This window comes from Danio rerio, chromosome 9, assembly GCF_052040795.2.
Source record: "Danio rerio strain M-AB ecotype USA chromosome 9, GRCz13ab, whole genome shotgun sequence".
Lineage (NCBI taxonomy): Eukaryota > Metazoa > Chordata > Actinopteri > Cypriniformes > Danionidae > Danio > Danio rerio.
This window is the reverse complement of record NC_141029.1, coordinates 29331143-29354587: the sequence shown is the minus strand read 5'-3', so window position 1 is coordinate 29354587 and position 23445 is coordinate 29331143. Positions and strand designations below refer to the sequence as shown.

At 34.0% G+C, this 23445-nt stretch overlaps 1 protein-coding gene and 1 non-coding gene across 23 annotated transcripts in view; one reads left to right on the top strand and one right to left on the bottom strand.

The window, feature by feature from the left end:
* The window catches only part of stxbp5l (syntaxin binding protein 5L), a 231424-nt gene that overhangs the window by 159978 nt on the left and 48001 nt on the right, over positions 1-23445 (top strand). For 9 of the 19 annotated variants that reach the window (XM_087266929.1, XM_087266924.1, XM_087266921.1 and 6 more), the window contains 9 exon segments: positions 2316-2388; positions 3716-3863; positions 4546-4613; positions 7718-7758; positions 9372-9589; positions 11932-12098; positions 12989-13114; positions 14004-14155; positions 17727-17792. In XM_087266929.1, the coding sequence (XP_087123055.1) occupies positions 2316-2388; positions 3716-3863; positions 4546-4613; positions 7718-7758; positions 9372-9589; positions 11932-12098; positions 12989-13114; positions 14004-14155; positions 17727-17792 (1059 nt within the window). 19 annotated transcript variants of the gene reach the window in all.
* Positions 20638-23445, bottom strand: part of si:dkey-193n17.9 — a 53065-nt gene continuing 50257 nt past the window's right edge. For all 4 annotated transcript variants that reach the window (XR_015499588.1, XR_015499589.1, XR_015499594.1 and 1 more), the window contains one exon: positions 20638-20791. This is a non-coding gene — a transcript (si:dkey-193n17.9). The remainder of the gene's footprint in view (positions 20792-23445) is intronic.

Here is a 23445-nt window from a genome sequence, read left to right as displayed (position 1 = left end):
TATGAGTGAGAACATAATGAGGGATTTACTAGTTTATTTGCTAATTGACCAATGAAGTGCCATGTGTATTGATTGCCAGCATTTGCTTTTTTGTTCTGTCATGGTAGCCCAGTGATAGCAAATCATACAGGAAAGTGTATACTGTTGCCATGGTTACACAACAATTCTTCAATTTCATATTCACCTAGTAGCATAGTCTTCTTTCACTTTGCCATTTTAAAAACTGTGCATGGATACAATTCTGTCCACCTATTGGTTAATGTCACTCATATAATGAAACCCATCATGGATGCTGAGGAAAAAAAATAAACATGCTAGACTTTCTGTGTTGTTGTCGTGAAGTGTTGCAAATATGGAATAGGTTGTCGTGCACTATGACACACTGCGCAAAAAGAATAAATTAAATCTTGCATCCCGATGCCCATTAGCCATTTATGAATATCCACGACATCCTACGTCAATCAAATCCTGTCAAAGTCAGGGGAAAAAAAAATTATGCAGGTCAAGATGCTCAAATAAATATCGAAAGGCTAATAAAATAAGTCACACTGAATATGAGAAATATTGGTCTGAAATGCATGCTTTTAAAAAGCTTTTAAATATAAATACCAGTATATTTTTCCAGTTAAATTCTGATGAAAAAATGAAGAAGATATATATATATATATATATATATATATATATATATATATATATATATATATATATATATATATATATATATATATATATATATATATATATATATATATATATATATATATAATTTATTTATTTATTTTTTCAATGGAAATTATATGAAAATTTTCCATTAAACATGTGACTCTTGATGTAGGATGTTTTACTGCCTTGTCTACCACATATTTATGTTAATTTCCATGTCACTGATTCTTTAAGACCTTTTTTTGTTGTTGGAAAGAGAAGACCTTGGTTTAATAAATGATGTGCTTTGGTTAAGTCACATGGTGTGCAGTGTTTTTTCTGTGGTGCGATTTCTGACAGACATGGTGTTTATTATGAGTAGTTGCTGAATGCAAATGAAAATGTCAATAAAACAGGATAAACTCATGTCAGATCCACCAAAAAATCTGAAACATCACCTCCAGTAAGTTATGGTGATATTTTTCCAACTCCAAAAAAAAAAGTTTTTATCAAATTAGTTTTCTGTAAATCGATCAAATGTATGTGTTGGCAAAAATAGCATCACTGTGCAATACTGGAATGTGCAATATAGCAATAGGTTAGCTAGCTAGCAAGATCAGCTGTGATCTTTTAAGTTGTAAAAGAAACAACATTAATGCTAGTAATATAATGTTTATTAGTTATATGCTTATGGAATTTGAATTATGGATCAAATCAAATTTTAATGGCATTACTTTTGATTGGATTCAAATACAGAGAACATTGTATTAGTGAAGACCATTATGTTCTATGGTAAGTGAGAGAAGAAAAGGATAGAAATGAATCGTCCTGCAGATGAAAGTGAAGATAAGAAGGGTTTTAGTGACCATGAGAAAGATGCAGATTGGACATTTGATAAAAGCAGTGATGGTGACAGTTCAGGTATAGTATAGTGTATATAGTATAATATATATACATTTTTAGTTTTAAATTTATACCTACTGTGTGTTGTATACATGATAATATAATATTATGCTTGTTTTCCATAATATTCAGCAAAAAGAATGGAATAAATAAAAGCTGTTGGAATAAAAGTTGTTGGAAAGTAAGGTGTCTTTTATAAGTTCTGTGTTATAGCTTGCAATACTGCAACACCAATTCAATTAAAACAAACAACATTTCAAACAACAAAATTAATACCTATAACTTTTACAATTTCTTATAACTTTCTTATAACAATTTCTTATAACTTTTACAAAGTCAGATCCACTGTTGGACATTGTTGCTGTATGACAACATATCCTTAAGTACCTTAAAAAAATTTCCCCAATTTTTTTACAGCACTTTAAGTTAAACCATTCTAAGAAAAGAAAAACAGTTCAATATTTTTTTAGAGATCTATCCTAATGTGTGCAGTAGAGTCAACAAATGCTTTACCTAAAATTGTATCTTAACACACAAACTAAAATAGTATGTAAAAAAATGTCTCTCTTTATATATTTTTAAATATCTGTATATTTTTTTTACTTTAGCCAAAAAAAATAATAATTTCTGCCATAGTTTTGGCCTTTACAGTGAAAGTTTAAATCTCCAGTGTTAGACATACACACGTCTCCTTTAAATTAACTAATGTGAATAGAATCCAGTATTATGTAGTCTTTATTTATTTGGATTTGTTGTGTTTGTGTTGACAGAGGTCCAGGAGCCGTATGCAGTGGTGGTTTTGCTGGAGAAAGATTTTGTTGTGGTCGATCTGACCCAGAGCAAGTGAGCAATCTCTTCTTCTTCTTTCCACTATCACACTCACACATTCTGCCTTGTGTGTGTCTGAATGATGTAACTCGATGTGATGTACTCCAACAACACCTCACACTTGTACTTCCACCAGAGGCAACATCGCTCAACACCCAATAAATATTGTGGATGTGTGTGGTGTGTGTGTGTGTGCGTTACTTGAAGATGCTCTGTGGAAAAGGGTTTAAATCTGAGTGTGTGTGGGGGAGTATTTATTGGTTAAGGGTAAATATCATTGGAGTTGTCACTCATAAACATCCATCAAGTGAGTCATTATCAAAGAAGAAAAGCCAAGGTCAGCCTGACACTTGCACACGGGCACCGACTGGCCGTTTGTCACTTTTTAAATAACACCCCTGCCATAGAGACATTGCCAGTTTGACATTAAATGTTTTTCTTTGCTTTAAGGCTGTTTCTTTACAAGGACGCAGTAAAGGAACACACAAACAGCTGCACTCAGACAAGACAAACTCAGATGCAGACAATCATCCAGACGTTTCATTAAAACTTGAACTTTAAAGTGCATTTTATTAAAAGTGATGTGACTCATTGGTTCATCTCCATTAAAAGCATATTATAAGTAAATAAGGTGTCATGTAGTCAAAACTCTCAGGGTTGTACTGTGTATTTTTCATTGATTTTAGCATAGAGACACTGGAAAATGTGGTAAAACCACTGGAACACAAACTTGAGCTTATTACTTATTAAAAAAATCTTACTGTCTTAAATTTAGTTAAATCAAATAACATTTTCTAGTCATCTCAACTTTAAATCAATCCAACGTACTAAAAATGTTCAATTAAACCTTACAGTGAGATAAAAACATTTGTTGTCATGATTTTTTTGTCATATGATTTCCTTACAGCCCAATATCAATATGATAAAACACACTAGAACTTACATGTATTAATAATAATAACAATTATAGTCACATTATTATTATTATTATTATTATTATTATTATTATTATTATTATTATTATTATTATTATTATTATTATTATTATTATTATTATTAACTTACCAACATTTATGCAGTTAATATAAATAAATAAATAAATAATTATATAAATATAATATAAATATAATACTATTTATTAAAAATAATAGTATTATGACCATTATTTTTAATAATAATAATAATAATAGTTATTATTATTATTATTATTATGTGTTTATTAATTATTAGGCATAATTATTTGGGTAAAAGGTCGGTTATGTTAGCACTAGTTATTGTAAATAACAGAGAGAAATCTCCTGATTTAAAAATGTTTGCTAGTTAAAGTGTTTCTCTGTTTCAGTTTTCCTATCTTTGAGAACCCTTACCCTATGGACGTCCATGAGTCTCCGGTCACGTGTACGGCTTACTTTGCCGACTGTCCTCCTGACATCATCCCAGTGCTTTACTCTATAGGAGCCAAACATAAAAAGACTGGCTACAGCCACAAGGTTTGTCACAGTTGTTCGCTAATCTGCAAATTGACTTGTTAAAGAAGTTACAGTGATCAGCATAAATGAGTACACCCCATTTGAAAATAAATATTTGTGTCCATTTCTCAGTGAATATGGTTAATATATATTGCTGCATTTAAACAAAACAAATTTATTAAACAGATATATTTATTCAAATAATAGTTTAATCACAGAACATCTTCAGAAATGGAAATATATTACATTTAAACTCAATGAAAATATTGCAAAAAAAAAAAGACAAACTACAACATTTAATCAAAATTGGATGTATTTTTTGTTTCTCTTGATCTTTGCTATTTTAAAAAATGTTATTTAATATTTTCCCTCACATATAAATTTGGGCTACTGATTTTTGAACCAATAGTGTAAGTAATTTTGTTCGATTAGCTCCAGATTTGGCTTCAGTACTGACAAAACTAATGTATATGCACAAATATAATATTGTAAAGCATCCTATAGAAAATATTCATTTAAATGAATGATTTGTGAGGGGTGTACTCATATATGCTGAACGCTGTAAATTATCTGTGTGTTTTGCATCTTTTCTTTGGCATGGCAGTCTTATTAATTAATTAATTAATTTATTAATTTATTTATTTATTTTTGGAGTTGTTAAAAAAAATGTGTTTCTTATTATTGTTTGTGTGATGTTGTTCAGGAATGGCCAGTCAGTGGTGGCACATGGACAGTCGGTTCACAGACATATCCAGAGATTATCATCACAGGGTGAGTCAATCTGTGTGTGCTTTGTTTTTAATCCTTAACTATGGCTAAAAAGCTAAATTTCAGCATGTGTACACCTTAGCACTTAAAATTCAAGTTTGTGGTATGTGAAAAAGTCCTATAAGCTGATTTTATAAGTTGAATTATTTTATAAATAGGAGGCTAAAAAGAATACAAGTTATCTAAATAATTTATCTAAAAAACAAAAATAAAAACATTTGACATTTTCTTCAAGTTAGTTCCTGATGAATTAAACAGTATTAATTTATTTATGAAATATCACACTGACTCAAAACATTTGGAAGTATGTGCATTACAAACTGATTTAGCAAAACATGTCAGAAACACACGTTCATGTCACACCCTCAATGTAAATATTGTTTATCATTTAAAATATTTAGGTATGATTATAGACTCTAATTCAAATATTAAAAAAACACATTACGAAGGTTTCCAAAGTGCTAGAACAAGCCTAAGGATTTATAGAAATATCAAGCATCAGTTACCTATGGCTGCTGCTAAACTTTTTATGAATACAATGATTTTCTCTCATTTATCTTATTATGATACAAGCTGGTCCCACACGAACATTACAACATTAAAACCATTATTATTTATAAACAAACTGTAAAAATGTTGGCTAAAAAGCCAATGTACGGTAACTGTTTTGAACACATACTAACATTTGACAATTTCTTATTTTATGCTGATGTGTGTTTAATGTATAGAATATTTGCACCACCACCTCTCAAACAATGTGTGGTTGTCTGCAAGGACAATATAAGACAGACTAGGTCATCGGTTAGTGGGGATTGTTTAGTGAAACTGAAGAGAACCGTTTTTGGACAATCAATTTTTCAGTCAGAGCAGCTGAAAGATGGAATAATACACCAGTGCATATTAGAGAGAGACACTTTTAATCATTTTTAAACTGTCCTTCGGCTTAAAGAAAATCAAATATGCAACCACTGATTTTTTTTATTTTTTATTTTATTGTATTGTATATATTGTACTGTAAGTGTATATTGTGTCTTGTCATATGGCGTGTTGTAGATTGTCCCTGTATAAATAAATACGATAAAAATAAATAGATAACAGCTAAATATTCAGAAGATTTTTGCTTTGTCTGGCTAAAAATCACAAAGATTAATTGCATAGGAGTACTACAATGACGAACAGCACTGATTCAGTCATTTGGTTTGAGTTGATAATCATACATTTGAAGTCAGAATTATCAGCCCCCCTTTGATCTTTTTTTTCTTTTTTAAATATTTCCAAAATGATGGGTAACAGATTCAGGACATTTTTTTCTTCTGGAGAAAGTCTTATTTGTTTTATTTCAGCTAAAATAAAAGCAGTTAAAAAAAAAAAACATTTTAAGGTCAAAATTATTAGCCCCTTTAAGCTGTATTTGTTCAATAGTCTGCAGAACAAACCATCATTATACAAAAACTTGCCTAATTACCCTAACCCCTCTAGTTAGTTCAATTAACCTAGTTAAGCATTTAAATGTCACTTTAAGCTGTATAGAAGGGTGTTGAATAATATCTAGCAAAATATTATTTACTGTCATCATGGCAAAGATAAAATAAATCAGTTATTAGAAATAAGATATTAAAACTATTATGTTTAGAAATGTGTTGAAAAAAAATCCTCTCTCCGTTAAACAGAAATTGGGGAAAAAATTAACAGGGGGGCTAATAATTTTGACTTAAATGTACATATATACTGTTTAAACTGTCACACTTTGGAATAGTGGTCTATTAGTTAATATTAGTTAATTTATTTAAGTATGAAAAATATTGTAAAGCATTTATTATCATAGTTCAACATTAACTAATGCATTATTATTTCTGAGTGTGTTCTTTTTAACATTAGCAATTGCACAGTGAGTTAACATGAACTAACGTTATTTAACTTAAATAACATTAATTAACATTAACAAGGATGAATAAATACTGTAATAAATGTATTACCGATTGTTTGTTAATGTAAATACATTAACTAACATTAATCAAGTTAAAATCTAGTCATGTGTCTCCAATAAATTATTTTTAGATATATAAATAATGGGTGTTTGTTAAAATACTCCCATGATCCCATGACCATAAGGTCCCATGATCAGTTTCTTTTGTCGATCCCTCGGTCTCGCTGCAAATCAATAGGTGATCTTTCTGTGTTGCAGCCCCAAGGCTATGGAACAGTGAAGGATTTCTCCATCCTTGGATACTTTTAAATGTAACCTGAAGACATATTTTTACTCCCTTGCCTTTGAGTGCCTCATACATGTAATTTCTATACTGTATTTTAGTATCACATATATACATATATATTTCCTTTTTATTTTTTTTCCTTAATATTTTATCTCATTGTAAAGCACTTTGGATCAACTATGGTTGGACAAAATTTTGCTCTATAAATAAAGTTTGCCTTGCCTTACTGGCTAAAATACTGATTTCAGTATTATATTGATGTTGTTATGATTTCATCTTTATTTAATCTAAAGGCATTAAAAAAATTAATTTGTATAAAAATGTGTTCACATTAGTTTCATCTAAGCTTTAAAAACATGATCTTTTTTCAGACTTCAGCAGTTGTTGTGCAGGTATAACCAACAAATATAATAATAATAGTAATAATAATAATAATAATAATAATAATAATAATAATAATAATAATAATAATAATAATAATAATGATAAATCATCCTACACAAGGTGATGCTTCTCACCTAAAAAAGTTTGACACCCCTGGCTCAAAAAGTAAAGTTTCCACCCACATATGGAGGTCATTTATCGTATTTTTATTTGCTTGAAAACTGTGGATTAATTTCGTTTTTGTTTTGAAGCATACATTGATTGCATTTATTTTCACTTAAAATCAATAATGTCTAAAATGTGCCCTTCTCCTTGGCTCTCAGTGGCAAATCTTTTGCACTTCTCCACTTTAATTCAATAGCGCTATTGACCCTGTGGGTTGTTCTCTCTACCTCTTTTCCCTCGTGTTTCCGAAGCCTTCGCTGCTTGCTTCCTCGTAAGAGGTTTAACACACAAACTCATTCGCTCATGCGATCACTCTTTGTCTTTCCTTTTTGTTGTCCCCCACAGACATGCAGACGGATCGATAAAGTTTTGGGATGCCACAGCGAGTAAGTGTCTTAGCTTTGAAGAGCTTGTGCTTCTCTTTCAGCCTCATGCTGTTTCCATCCCACACTTTCTCATCGCTGCTTCATTTCAGATAAATATTATCTATTGATGCTTTGCCATAGGATTTTTCATTGGTATAATTCAAAGCAAAATATGTCTTGCTTTAAAAAAAAAACTCTCTACTTTTTCTGTTTTTCTAAAGTTCTCCTTCATATGTATTTTTTTTTCTAAACAACGTCTGCAGCTTTGTAATAATGGTTCTTCTCGTGATTATTTACTTCTTTATGGGGATTGTGCTGTGTTACTCATTTGTAAGTCACTTTGGATTAAAGTGTCTGCTAAATTAATTAATGTAAATGCAAAGGAAATGACCAAAATGAACATCCAATGATCAAATAACAACTGCAAATAATAAATATTCCTGGTTCAGTGCAAGTTAAGCGCAGCAGAATGCATTTAGGGTGTAATTTACGCACACACACACAAACACAAACACAGTCAGGTCATTAAATATTGGGACATCTACATATTTCTAACATTTTGGCTCTATACACTATACAATGGATTTGAAATTAAACAAACTAGACATGCTTTAACTGCAGATTGTCAGCTTTAAGTTGAGGGTATTTACATCCAAATCAGGTCAACGTTGTAGGAACTATAACTTTGCATATGTGCCTCCCGCTTGTTAAGCGACCAAAAGTAATGAGACAGAATGATAATCATAAATCAAGCTTTCACTTTTTAATGTTTGGATATTGTTTGTGTGTTGGTGTATAGAGCCAAACATTTAGGAATTGTGTTGATGTCCAAATATTTATGGCCCTGACTGTATGTACGCTGCCCAATGGCTGACTATTGCGCTGGTGTGTCCTAGACTTTAGAGCTCTTTTACTCTAGCACTTTGTGTGTACTCTGGTTCGTTTGATTTCGCCTTGATAATTTGAACTCTTTTCTGGTGCCAATATATGACGTTTACCTGAAACCACTAAAAAAAGGGTGTTCTGGGTTACAGGTAATTGTTGAATATGTAACCAAATGACCAAAATCCACCAGTTGGGAAAGGAAGGATCAGTTGAAATTGAGTTTGTAGCAGAAAATTGAACCTACAGTCATTCAACCAACAAAGCACTCTCATTTTGTTGCCTAATTCTGTTTGACATTTTTGTTTTTGCTATAGAATATGTAGAACTCCCAGTACTGTGTTGTGGCTGGAAGGGCATATGCCAGAGTAATATGTGGTTCCTTCCGCTGTGATAAATTAAGGACTAAGCCGAAGTAAAAAAATAAATGAAGGAATAAACATGTAGAAGAACCATTGGTAACAAACCATTTCTATTCCCATTTTATTTTTACGATATAAAGGAATTCAAATGGAACTGAAGCATTTTTAGAATGTCTTTTGCATTTTACAACAGAAAGGTAATCATAAATGATGACACAAATTGGAGACACTAATGTCTGTAGTAATTATCACAATGTCACCTTTAAATGCTGCTGATGAACTTGCACTTGACATGGAATGTTTCCTTTAAAACATTGTTTCCATTTTAACATCCTGTGCATCACATTCACTAATAAAATGTAATGAGGTGATAATCTCCATCTCTGTCAGTCACACTTCAGATGCTGTATAAGCTGAAGACGTCAAAGGTGTTTGAGAAGCCTAAGACTGGCGATATGGGACGTAGTGCTGATCTTGTGGAGGAAGATCCGTACGCCGTTCAGATGATCAGCTGGTGCCCGCAGAGCCGTATCTTTTGTGTCGTCGGCATCAGTGCACATGTCATCCTGTACCGCTTCAGCAAGCATGACGCCAATACCATCATCACGGTGAGCGGAGCAAACAAGTGTCTTTTTTTTTGTGTTTAGTTTAGGTTGTTTTCAACAGAAATTTGAGTTAAGATATGCACCAACCGTTTTAGTTTAAAAAATATTTATTTCAACTATTAACCCAACCGTTAGTTTTTGTTACATATTTTACCTGAATTTAATTTGAAGTTGAAACAACCAAACATTTGTGTGAAAAAGTTAGAAAGAATGTCACTTTTAACATGGGGGGCATTCTACCAGAAAGGTGCATTATCTGTCCTTGAAATGAAAACTTAAATACATTGAATAAAAAGTATTTCATCAAAAAACTATTCTAATTCGGACTGATGGCTGATTTCTGTGAGTTGTTCTGTAAAGTAATATGTCATTAGTTAGGTTCTCAGATTGTTGTTCTTTATTAAAAAGCATTACAAACTTACTAACCCTTTCATTAGCTCTGTCCTCAGCCCAATTGAACATACAGCTTTAATAGTTTTGTTATGCTAAAAACTGTTATTAAAAAAAAAAAAACTTCAGACATACAATAGCAGTAGTTTAAGTTGTTATCGTTTATTATAAATAAATTCCACAAACAAATACTACTTTACAATTGTCCCCATGTGTCTGTCTGAAATGTGACATAAACTGCGTGCAATCCACGTTTAAGGCTATAACTCATCAGATCATCATTGAATTATGTGATTTTATGCTTGTTTTTGTATGATTTCTTAAAGGAGAACAGGCTTAAAGGTCAGGCTTTGTCACGTGTTTCTGGTAGAATGTGCCATACATCTCTATATATATATCTGTATTTTTGGTATTTTTTTAAACGATAATAACTAAGCCTGTTTTTTGTGCTGATACCTTAGCTGGTTTAGACTTTACCGTAGGTGGTAGTAAGTCTCTGTCTTAAAGAATTCTGACTCGAATAATAATTCTAATGATTCATTCAAACCAGTTGATTAAAGTGAAGGCTTCCATAATGAACCACCAATCAAAAATACTACATTACCAATCCTGAAATATAACTTAAACTATGCTGACGCGATACAAATGAATTAATGAATTTTGTTTTCCACCAATTCAATTGTAAAGATAACCACACCAGTTTGAACTTTTCAGCTCAATTTAAGATAATTTAGTGTCCTTTGAGGATCGTTTTATCTGGGATGAGCCCCCAACCAAATCAGGCTCATTGGCTCATTTTATTAGTTGCAAATCCCAGATTCAGTCAGGAATGAAAAGCCACAGTGTTACTTTGTGATGTTCCCCCAGCTTTGTTTGGAATTAAAGGTGTAGTAGGTGATCTGCCAAAATGCTAAACGGTTAGCATATTATCTTTGGACAGCAAGGGAGAGACTGCGTTTCAAAGCCACGCCTCCTGAATTTGCGAATGCACACACAGCGACATGACAGCAGACAACCCACTCGTTCATGTCATTCGCCAGTTAGAAATGTAGTTAGTGGTTGGCATGCTGAAATTACACTCATTACTAAGTCACACTAACATGCTATTTCAGACCGAATATTAAGAGTAGCACGGTAAACAACATAAAAAGTGCCTCACAGGCTGTCATTGTTCAGAAATGAACCAATGTGAATATAAAACCAACTTCAGCTCAGTAAAGCAGGCTAGGTGGAATAGCGCTATTTACTGATGTTTGACGTTTTTGACCTCCTTTGTTACTGATGTTTTGTTTGTAAAAACCTACTTTATTGATGCTATAAAAGTTCCCTAATGAAACTGAAAACAACACTTTTATGTATATAACCCATTCATAGCACAACACAATCTACATCAGCTTTCGGAGACTAAAATAGTTTTAAGACATAACAATACCTGTCTAACAGAAATACTTCAGCCATGGTGTCATCCACCTACAGCGTGCAAAAGTAACTCCAATATTGATTCAGGAGTTTAAATCCAGCATTTGATTTTATACAGATCATATTTTATCTGAAATATAACTCACTCAATTTTAAATTATTGTTTGATATGTAACGGTTGTAGGACAAATATCACAATTGAGATTGGACTTAAATGCTTAAATTTGGGAATAGCATGTTGTGATATTTACTTAACTGTATCTTATTTTAAAAATATATACCTACGCATACACACAATACACACAACATACGTATTCAGTAACGTCATTTCACGCTTCTTATGTTATTCTATTATACATCTTTCCTTTTATGCCAACACAGAGCACAACACTTTCTGATCAGTTTTCACTTGATCTGCTGACATAATAATCTCTGATTTTGACATTATTTATACATATTACCCTGTTCAGGGGTTTCAGTACATGCTGTTATTTTGATGGCCTTTCTGTTGTATTTGTGCTTGTAATCTATTAAAGTCTCTAGAGTTGCGGCTGCAGTGTGAGATGGAGGACGTCATTTCACCATCAGATACAGAAAACACTCCATGTTTTTCCGACCCCAGTGGTCACTCACCTCAACCTCAGCCTCCAAGTCCCCGCAGCAATACACCAGACAGTGTACGGGACAGCATCCCTTGCCTCAAGTCAGTAAAACTATTTTTATTAAAATAAAAACAGATCATATTGTATCTGAAATACTGTATAACTCAATAGTAAAGTCTTGTTTGATTTATAACTGTTTTATGACAAATATCACAAGTAAGATCGCACTTAAATGCTCATATTTTATGATTGCAAAGTGTGCATGTTGTGTCAAGTCAGACTTTGAATTTTGTTATTACATCACATTTACGCAACAATATAAAAATCTGCTCTTTAGTACAAATTGTGAGTTTATTGAGCAAACATGTAGGTATTGGTTTATTAAAAGCAAGAATTTTACCTTAAAATAATCACATGCAGGGACTAATTCTGACTATTACCTACTGGTTAATTACCTGCCTATTATTAAGATATTGACTGTTTATTAAAGTACATATTTTGCAAGATCTTATTCTACGTCCCTAATCCTTCCCAATGCCTAAATCTACCTTGATAACTATTAATGAGCAGCAAATTGTGAGTTTATTGAACAAAAATGTTGTTAATGGTTTATTAAAAGCGAGAATTGTACTTTAAAATAAAGTGTGACCAAAATTGTTACTGTGTAGGAATTTACTGTCTTATTTCAAAAGTCATGCCCTCAGGAGGTTGCATATCTCGGCTGCATATGTTTGTCTCATTTAAGAAAATAAACAATTACACAACAATGTAAGAAAGAAATTACTATAATTTTTTTGTTATGGATATTTTTCTTTAAAAAAAGGCATCCTTAATGACAAACATGGATTACAAATATGGCCTCTGCAAAGGTGCTGCCTTCAAAATTAGATTAGATGATACTGGATGATACGATGGAGACAGCAGTAGAATAAATCAAAGTAAAATAATAAAATTCTACTGTAATACTGAATTTGAATGCTTACTTTTTAAGGGTTAAAGATCGCATGATCCGAATGCCTCCTGGATACCAGGCGGAGCTGGTTGTTCAGTTATTATGGGTTGACGGAGAGCCGCCACAACAAATCACCTGCCTGGATTTAAATTCTGCCTATGGACTGTAAGTGGCTTATCCTCTTTTATGTCATTCATTTCTTTTATCCAATAGAAAGAGCTATTATTTCTTTTACTTTTCCCTGTTAATAATTACTATGGTATTACCATTCAACTGTATCATGGCAATATTAAATGAGTATGGTTATCAAACAGCATTCTGTGGTCTCTAAAATTGAGAGTTTTGACAATATCAGCCCCACAATGTATAATGTAATTGATTTTGCCATCATCCAAACTTCTTGTGTGTAATTGTTAATACTTCAGCTCATGTGGTATTTGAGAGTTTTGATTAAATATGTGAAATCATAATTTCTCAAAATCCTCTTTTAGTTGCTGTCATCATGTTTTAATCCTCTCACAACCACAAGAAACTTTAATCACTAAAGCATTATTAAAAGACAAATTCACTCCAGTTGATTAAATGTACCAGCACACTTAATTTCATTTAGGCTCACCCAAACAATGAAAATGTTTTTACTGTTTACTCACCCTCAAGTTTTGTGGAACATCAAAGAAGATATTTAGAAGAAAGCTGGAAACCTATAGTCCTATAGTCCTTCTATAGTAGGAAAACATATAGTATGAAAGTCAATGGTTATGGACTTCCAGCTTTTTTCCCAAATATCTTATTCTGTGTTTAACGAAAGAAAGTCAAACCAGTTTGGAACCACACAAGGGAGAGTAAATTTTAATTTTTGGGTGAACAAATTTTAATGACTTTTATTTATTGATATGGGCTGTTTCTCAATTCTAAAAATGCAGAGAATATACTTGTGTTCTTGTGAAGACTGCTCTTGCCAGGTATAGGCTATAATAAAGTCTTGTATAACTGACACTTTGTGAAACATAGATGAGTGTGATCACTGTGTGTGTGTGTGTTTTTGTTTCCACAGGCTGGCTCTAGGTAATTGCAATGGCTTGGCAGTTGTGGACTACCTGCAGAAAACCATTCTGCTGTGTATGAGCACCCTTGAGCTATACGGATCTGCCGACCCTTTCCAGAGACTAACACGCTCTCCTCGCAAAAACCGGCAGTCCACATCAGGTACACACGCACAATGAAGCTCACACATGTTCACATGCAATGTTCTCCCTGTAACGAAGCAGTAAGATAGCTAACACAAACATCACTGGCATGCATCTGCAAACATGCTTAGCATTTTAGCTATAAGCAACAAACTTTGTGAATCACAAGCTGTCAAACGTCTGTCCTTGCCTGTAAATATTCTGTCTATTTTCTGTTAAACACACAAACACACACACAGTCCCTCTCTAACTGCATGGGACAGACTGCATTCATGGTTGCCTTCTCTGCATGTCGTCTATCATATCTCTGTTGCTGTTGGTCTTTGCCTGAGCACGACACCTAACAGAGAACACAGCGTAACCTGCCATACGGACTCCCTGTTACTAATCCAGATCTACCTGCCCTCCTCTATCCTCCTACCCCAACTGCTCTCTCACACACACACACACGCTAACACGGGCCATCCACAGAAAGGAGATGTCATAAGTGAGAGCTGGAGATGAAGATCTGTTTTCATAGCGCTCCTTCAAAAGGAAGCAGCGGGGAGGCGGCCATGCTGGCTCCTCACTTCAAAGCAGTCGCTCTCCATGCTCTTGTTCAGGCAGCCGTATCTTTAGAAACTGAGAGGCTTTGAGCCGACATGGAGATGCAGAGGTGGGCAGAAAGGTCGTTCAGTGCGGTCGAAGAGTGATTTTGATCCGTAGCTTATGTAAGCTCTTGAAAAAAGAGGACGTCTTGAGGCTCACCCACACACTCAGGCCAGTGTGTATGTATAGACGTTTTGTGCGCTCTTTTAGTTTTCTCTTCTGAGAGCCTGAAAGGACAAAAGTCCCCCTCAGATTTCATTCCTTAATTGATTTTCCTTATATTAGGTTTCATTCTATTATTTGTTGTTTAGTCTATTTAGTTTTATCCGAAAGAGATCCAAAAGTCTTAATCCACTTGTTAGAATGTTTGTATTATAATTTTTTTTTTTTATTGCATATTGTATTTAAATTTAGAGAAACTTCAGAATTACATTTAAAGTACTGCACATCCAGTCATTTTAAATGTTTTTATTATTATTTGTAAATGTTTTGATTATTATTGTAAAATATACTCATTCAAAATATGAAATGTTTACATATAATAATGATGATTATTTATATATATATATATATATATATATATATATATATATATATATATATATATATATATTTATATATATAAAATAAATTAAAAAAGTATATAATAATAATAATAATAATAATAATAATAATAATAATAATAATAATATTTATTAATTTTCTTTTCGCTTAATCCCTTTATTAATCTGGGGTCGCCACAGCGGAATGAACCACCCACTTATCCAGCATATGTTTAATGCCTCGAATGCCTTTCCAGCTGCAGCCCATCATTGGGAAACACCCAAACACTCTCATTCACATCACACATACAGTATGTATAATTACTTATGTATAATTACTTACCCAATTCACCTATACCACATGTCTTCGGACTTGTCGGGGGAACAGAGGCACCCAGAGAAAACCCACGGGAACACAGGGAGAACATGTAAACACAAAAATGGCAACTAACCCAGCCGACCCTCGAACCAGCGACCTTCTTGCTGTAAGGCGACAACACTACCTACTGCACCACCGCGTCCCCCATAATAATAATATATACAATTTAAAATACATACAAAATAATAGCAACAATATTAATAATAAATACAAATAAAAATATATAATGATAATATAAATAGTATTAATAATAATAATCATCATAAATCATAATGTTTTTAAAAATATCATAATAATAATCAGTGATGGGTTGCGGCGTGAAGGGCATCCGCGGCATAAAACATATGGTGGATAAGTTGCTGGCTGATTCTGCTGTGGCGACCCCAGATTAATAAAGGGACTACACTGAAATTAAAATGAATCAATAATGATTATAATAATAATAATAATATATCTTAAAATAAGTCACAGAATGTCAGTCTGGCTTGATACAATACTGTCTTACTAAACCTTATAATTGTAGTGACTGCCAATGAACTCATAAAATCTGTCTGCTGTCAGATGTATTTAATTTAGCCAGGGCATCATCTCCGACATTAATCCCTTTCTTATACTCATACATATAAATACACCTACTAATTTACATTTGAAATGAGAGGAACCAGTTTGATTTATGTTAATATTTCTGTTTGTTTTGTTGATTTATTTGTTTGTACGCATTCAGTGCCACTCTTGACAGTGATTCCTAATCCCCCAAAAGTTATTATTTTCATTCTCTTTAGCTCTGTTTTCTGCCTTGTTTGTTGTTGTTTTCTGGAAGAAATAAGAAAACACAAGAGGTTAGGCGTCATTTTTCTACTTTCATTCCTTCACTTTCTTCTTCAACACACTGGGTCTTGCCTGGATTGCGGTCACACGCGGATTTGTCACTCTGAGCCTGTTTTGTTCTTCTCTCCTCCTCTTTTCCTCCCTCGCTCCATCTCTCCTCTGGTGGGTGGCGGTGCTGGGGCATGGGGGCGCTGTTGCAGACTTTTGCATGCGCGGCCTGTCTAACTTTTATTCAGATTCAAAGAAACGGATCCGTACTTCCTACCAGAGTAAGTCACGTCTCCAGTGAAATACCAATGGGGGCAGCACAGCAGCAAGGAGGCAAAGCAAAGACAATGGCATGTCATCAAAATATTATTTGCTTTGTCGAAGTTTAGCAAAGATGAAATTACCATACCATCACATATTCAGTATAAAATAGAATTATTATCCAGAGTAATTTAGACTGCACACATCCAAACATACAGTCACAATCTTTGATTGTCTCCTTGCTAAGTGTTTTATTGATTTGTGCCAAAGGTTTGTGTAATGAACCAATTCTCACCCTGTATAAAAGTCACTATTAATAAATAAATCATGCATAATGACAAAAACACTAAAAAAGAACTGTGGAAGAACATTTATTTTTAAAAACATTAATAATGTCATTTTCGCTTAAAGGATATTTTAAAAACATTGAAACATTGTAAGTGACTTAAGAATTCAAAACACTTCTTTTAAAACTGACATGTTTCAAATGAACTGAATGGCCCAAAGATTCAGTATATAAAGCATACTCTGCCAATGGATTTTGACTTATTTGTGAAAATGAGGCTTTCACTGCATTTGAAATACAAAAAAATGTGACTATTTAATGAAATTGATATTGCTGCAGTGCAGGCCTTACCATGTTTTTTCCGCGCTGTGCCTTCAGTAACATCTTTCTCTTGCACACAAACACACACACATGCATGAAATTGTTAGTGGTTTTGGTGCACATGTTTGATTCTGGAGGTATTAATCTTATGTCAGTGGTTCACATCAAAGTAGAACAACTACATCATGGTGTGCATATATAAGCTTATCATTTAAATATCATTATACGAAGATGTATAAATATCTTCCTTGTATCGCTCCAGGATCATGATGGTGTCTCAAACCACATTGTTCGTTGTGGTGGTTTGATGCATGCAGATGTGTTTGATGACAGTGGAACCCAGTGATTATAGTGAACTGCTTCCTCTCACTGTGCCTTATATGTTCCTCCATGGCAGGCCTTACGGAGCTTTCTGATAATCAGGTGTCTTTGGACCTAGAGAGGAGCAAGTCACCAACTTCAGGTAATCACAACCATCCATGACCACACCCACTTCAGATCATCACACGTATTTGAACGCCTTAAAATAGCCACACCCATTCAAGAACATGCAAATATTACTCTTCCGCTAGCCACACGCACGGTTGACCACACCCACCGACTTTAATAAAACCTTCTACCTTTTAGACACACCATTGATTGGTGAAATCTACTTATTATGACCACACCTACCACAGACAACCTTATATGCTTTTATAAATGAACCTATTTGTATTTCAGGCCAACAGAATTATTGTTGGCCACACTCACCACCTCTGATAATGACACCCTTTCATAACCACATCCATAATTGGTCACACCTACTTAATTTAGTCTCATTCACTCATGACATTCACATCAGAGTAAACACCAATTTATACTTAACAGTATCCACATCCGTGATTGGCACTTCAACTTCGTCTACTGCACAGATCAGAATTTTTTTCTGTATTCTGCTGCACAACATATTTAGATATTTTATTTTTATATTTTAGACACATTGTTGCAACATAGGCTCATTCTGAAAATGTAGCCCTATATACATTTCTGGAGACCGCGAGTTATGTAGCCAGAAGTACGTATGGCTGCATTTAATTTTTTAAACAAACGCTATGGCGCGGTATGATGCCATTCCTTTTCGCGCTTACCAGCTGACCGCTTACCTGCTTATGGACAGCTTTCCTGCTGTAACCAGTTTGTTACGTTAGCTTGCCATGTGCGTCGGCAGACTTGAGACGCAGAGAGGAGTTGACCACGATGACGGAGTTTGAGTTTGGTGAAGAACGATTCCAGAAGGCAGGTAAGACAAAAACAGAATACAAAAAAATTATAAAGAAGTAAATAACAGGGTGAGAATGTGGTAAAATCTGAATCAGATGGCTTTTCTTCTTATGAATTGCTTTTGAAAATTGTTGGTTGGGTTTAGGGAAGTGGGTGGGCGAGTCAATCAATAAAATTGGTTGGGTTCAGGGAAGGAGGAGGGTGGGTCAGTCGATTGGTCAGTAGGTCAGTCATTCAATCAGTCAAACAGTCAGTCAACAGCGGCCTCTGGTGGATTTACGCAAGAACAGCAGGTGCGAATGGCAGTCGCACAAGAAATTTGAGATCTGAAAAGGCGTACACAGCGGCCTCTTGTGGATTCACGAAAACAAAAACTTTAAAAAAAAACATACCCCCTGGATGCATTTCGCGGCCTCCCGAAATGTATATAGAGTTACATTTTCATAATGAGCCTGGGTTGCATTGTTTAGGGCTTATACAGTAAAGAAAAAACCCTCATGTTCTCATGTTATTTAATACTATAACTACTGAGGCGGTTGTTTTAGAGTTTTTAATTTTTGCAATTTTTTGCATTCCCTGATTTTTACTAAAAATGGGTATATTTGTTTTTAACATTGTTATTTTATTCAAATTACAAAACACACACACACAAAAAAATCAGATAATTTCTACCAAGAACTACCATCAAAGAGCATAGAATCACCAACAGGCAACACTCTAGTGCGATTTGAGAAACAGCCACTAGATGGCGGCCATTTTGGAATAAAAATTTCAATAGAACAGCAGCATATTATAAGTCTGTAAAATAAACTATTAAAAGTGCTGATGATTGCGATAGTAAGAGTTGTATTGGCGTTTTTCAGGTTGTATCTCAGCTCTAATGCGCTTTTTAAATAAATAAATAAAAAACAAAGCAGCTACTTGCCATCACGACAGTAATAAGATCCAATGAACAGCCGATTGCTTTCACTCTAAAACGGCGGAATCCGGAGCTGTTGCTGGGTGCTGCTATTGCAATGGAACTTTCTATTGAGTGTCGCCTCTTGGTCATTCTAAGCACTTTGCTACCATTCACTTTCAGCTCATTTACACTGTGACTTTAAATATGCGCACATCTGTTGCCTAGCAACTTCATGCTAACAAAAAAAATTACATTCAGTTGGCGAAAGGGAAAATAAAAGCGAGGCACGGACATCCTAATGTGACCTTAACTATACATTCATTGGCTGTATTACCAAAAAGATTGTACTTTTAGGGTGATGACTTAAATATTCCAAAAAAAAAAAAAAAATGATAACAGACATTCACAGCCATTTTTTGAATGTAAATATGACATTACAATATGACATCAGAATGACTGCTATAGTAATTCTAGTAGTTATAGAATTCTGGTAGTTCCAGGGTTAATGCACAGTTGTATGTGTATAAATATAAATATAGTAAATATAAACCCTTTTGGCATCTTTAAACAAGAACTGGAAGTGTATGCAAATACATTTTAATGTGAAGTAAAAAGAAGTCATCTCTTTGCGGCTTGAAAAGACTTCAATTCACTTTTCACTGTTTTATCAGTGTATACTTTTTTAGTTTTTATTGCAAAATATATGTAAAAACAACAACAACAAAAAAAAAAAACAGAAAAACAAAACTTTGATCAAGCCATGTGATCTGCCAAGACTGCTACAAGCTATGAGAGAGTACCTAGGTGTCCACCTCTGTTTTCAATGCCACTTCCGTTTTCGCTTAACTAACCTCGATGTTCAAGTCGAATGCACTTAATCAATTCTTCGCCCAAACCTTGTTAGGCCACACCCACTTAACTCATGTTTAACCATGCCTACATCAATTCTCAACATTACATTTGACAATCAAGCCTATTCCTTATTTTGTTTAGCCACACCCATTCCACATAACCACACCCATCTCTGATATCCACATACCACAGGAAACAATAACAAGGAGTGTTTAAGAGACATGCTAATATTAATCACTATGGTTTCACAAATGTCACAAAATTTCAGCTTGAATATCAAAATAGAAGAACTCACAAACCATCCTGCAGCTTTCTCCCGTTTTCCATTTGTCTTCTGTCTCCTTTTTTCTTTCCCTAAAGCACAGGTCTTCAGCCCCTAGAGGCTCTTTCCTCCATGCTCTTTACTCAGATGCCTTTGCTTCTCCTTTCTTCTTTAAAGCCATCATAACCTGTGTAGAATTTTTATGAGGGTATGATAATGTTTACAGAGATGTACTCAATGTTTGTGTTGTCTCAGTGGGACGAACACGACGACAACAACCGTGCTTGTCCTTGAGGATCTAAATAAAGCTCTTAATTTAGAAGAAGTATTTCAGCAAAGCTTTGATTTCTCAGGAGGGCGGGAAATATTGCATTGTGTCTGTTTTTAAGATTTTGTTGTTTGAAATATCAGAGGCACATTTTGCGCGGCGTCTCAAGAATACAAAATTGTCTGTCTGTTTTTCTCTCACTTCACTCTGATGTCTTGGTGCAGTCAAAGCTCTGCTCATTTTCCCAGTTCTCAGCTCAGCAGGCAGTCTGAAAGATGGAAGTCGCTTGGGAAGGAGAGCTGAGGGCTGGAGACTGACGTTAGTAGTTTGGGGGATCGAGAAGGGGATTTGAGATTTGCTTCTAGTAAAAAGTGGCTGCGGATCAAGTATTTGAAGGAATTTCTCACCTAAAAATCAAACATCTGGGAACAATAAACACTCTAAAAAGGAATTTTCAAAAATATTCATGTTGTTTGCTTTCATACAACAGTCACAGAGTTGTCAATTTTGGATGAGTTTTTTTTCGTTAAGAAGCCTTTAGTGAAGCATAGCAGTCATGAATCTGTGATTTTCTCAAGAATATTCTTTGGTGAAGAACTGGCTGTCAGCACTGCATCCTTTATGGGTTTCTTTCTGTGGGATTTGTTGCTTTGGCTTCAGGCTGCTGAGCAAATTGGAGGTTTTTTTTTTTTTTTTTTGTGGAAGCAGCTATTATGACAGGACTCCGGAAATGGCCTTCTACGATTGGCTGGGGATTTCTGGTAAAAATTGGACTGTGATTCTGGGCATCAGCCACTGATGCATTAGAAGAGAGCTTGAAGGATTATTGGAGACATTATAAATAATGATGTAGAGAGAGAATGTAGAAGGGATGATGAACAATATTTGTGTGTTTACCTGTTGTTATTTTTATTGTGTATGTATTCCTAATATATATATATTCCTAACATATATATATATATATATATATATCAGAATTATCCCCCCTGTTTATCCCCCCCCCTCCCGGATTTCTGTTTAACAGAGAGAAGATAATATTTTATTAGATATTTTTCAAGACACTTCTATTAAACTTAAAGGGACATTTAAAGGCTAAACTAGTTTAATTAAGTTAACTAGGCAGGTTAGGGTAATTAGGCAAGTTATTGTATAACAATGGTTTATTCTTTAGGCAATCGAAAAAAAATATAGCTTTTAAAGCTTTTAAAGTGGCTAATAATTTTCACCTTAAAATCGTTTTTTTAAAAAAAAAAATTGGTTGTATTCTAGCCAAAATAAAACAAATAAGACTTTCTCCAGAAGAAAAAAAAAACGCAGACATACTGTGAACATTTTCTTGCTCTGCGAAACATAATTTGGGAAATAAAAAAATAAAAAATCAAAAAATCAAAGGAGGGCTAATAATTCTGACTTCATATATACTTCGTATATATATATATATATATATATATATTTATATATATATATATATGTATATATATGAGCAGTTTCACACTTGTAGCAGTGAGATATGGCTATATATCAGCACTGGTGGGAGGCGTGCGTTGCAGCCGAGTGCTTTAGCGTCCCACCAGTGCTGACATACAACCATATCTCATTGCTATGAGTGTGATATTGCATTTATACAACAGCTTGATGGCAATCAAACACGAAGGGTCTAATAACAGGATGGTTGCGGGAGATTGGTCTAAAATAATCCCAGGTAAAAGTGTCAAGGCTTACCAGTTTAATAATGATTTGATCTGCTGCAGTTAGAAACCAGACTGTTATAAGCTTCTAAGTGTAAGGACTTGTTATGCAGTTCTGTCGCCATCTTGTAGAAAGAAAACGTCAATCGTTTTTGTTGTACACCATGGCAGGCTAATGGCTGTCGACGAGCTCTCTCAGAAGTTGTAAATATTTTAAAATAGGCACTATTCTTACAAATAAACTGCATAGTTGCAAAACAACTACATCCTCGACTAAAAAAGCCTCAAAAGTACATTTTGTTGTCTAACAGCAGTAATATTTGTCAAACTGTAGTGTCTCTCTGCTTGTTGCTGGCTGTATGTGGGCGGAGTAATACACAAAGAGTAAAGAGGCTGTACGGGTGGCTAATCAGCCAATCAGATTTGAGAACCAGACACACACACACACACACACACACACACACACACACACACACACACACACACACACACATATATATATATATATATATATATATATATATATATATATATGTATATATCACAAGTTTATTTGCCTTTAGTTGAAGGAAGTGTGAATCTGAACCTAATATTTAATTGCAATTCTGAAAACAAACATGTTTCAGGGATCCAGCCTCTCTATTAACTCATCTCTATTAACTTTGTGTCTTTTCCATGGGTGGAGGTTACATTGTAATTTGCATATCACTCAATGTGTTGTGCTACATTTTAAAGGGGAGATGGTGAACCTTGATTTGATGGAAATTGGCTGTGTCAAATAAATGTTTGATGACTGGTATTATTTGACCTTTTTTTCCTTTTAGCTATTACTTTTGTCTCTGCATTTGGATGTGTGCTTTTGAAAGTAGCAATAAGCCAGAAAAA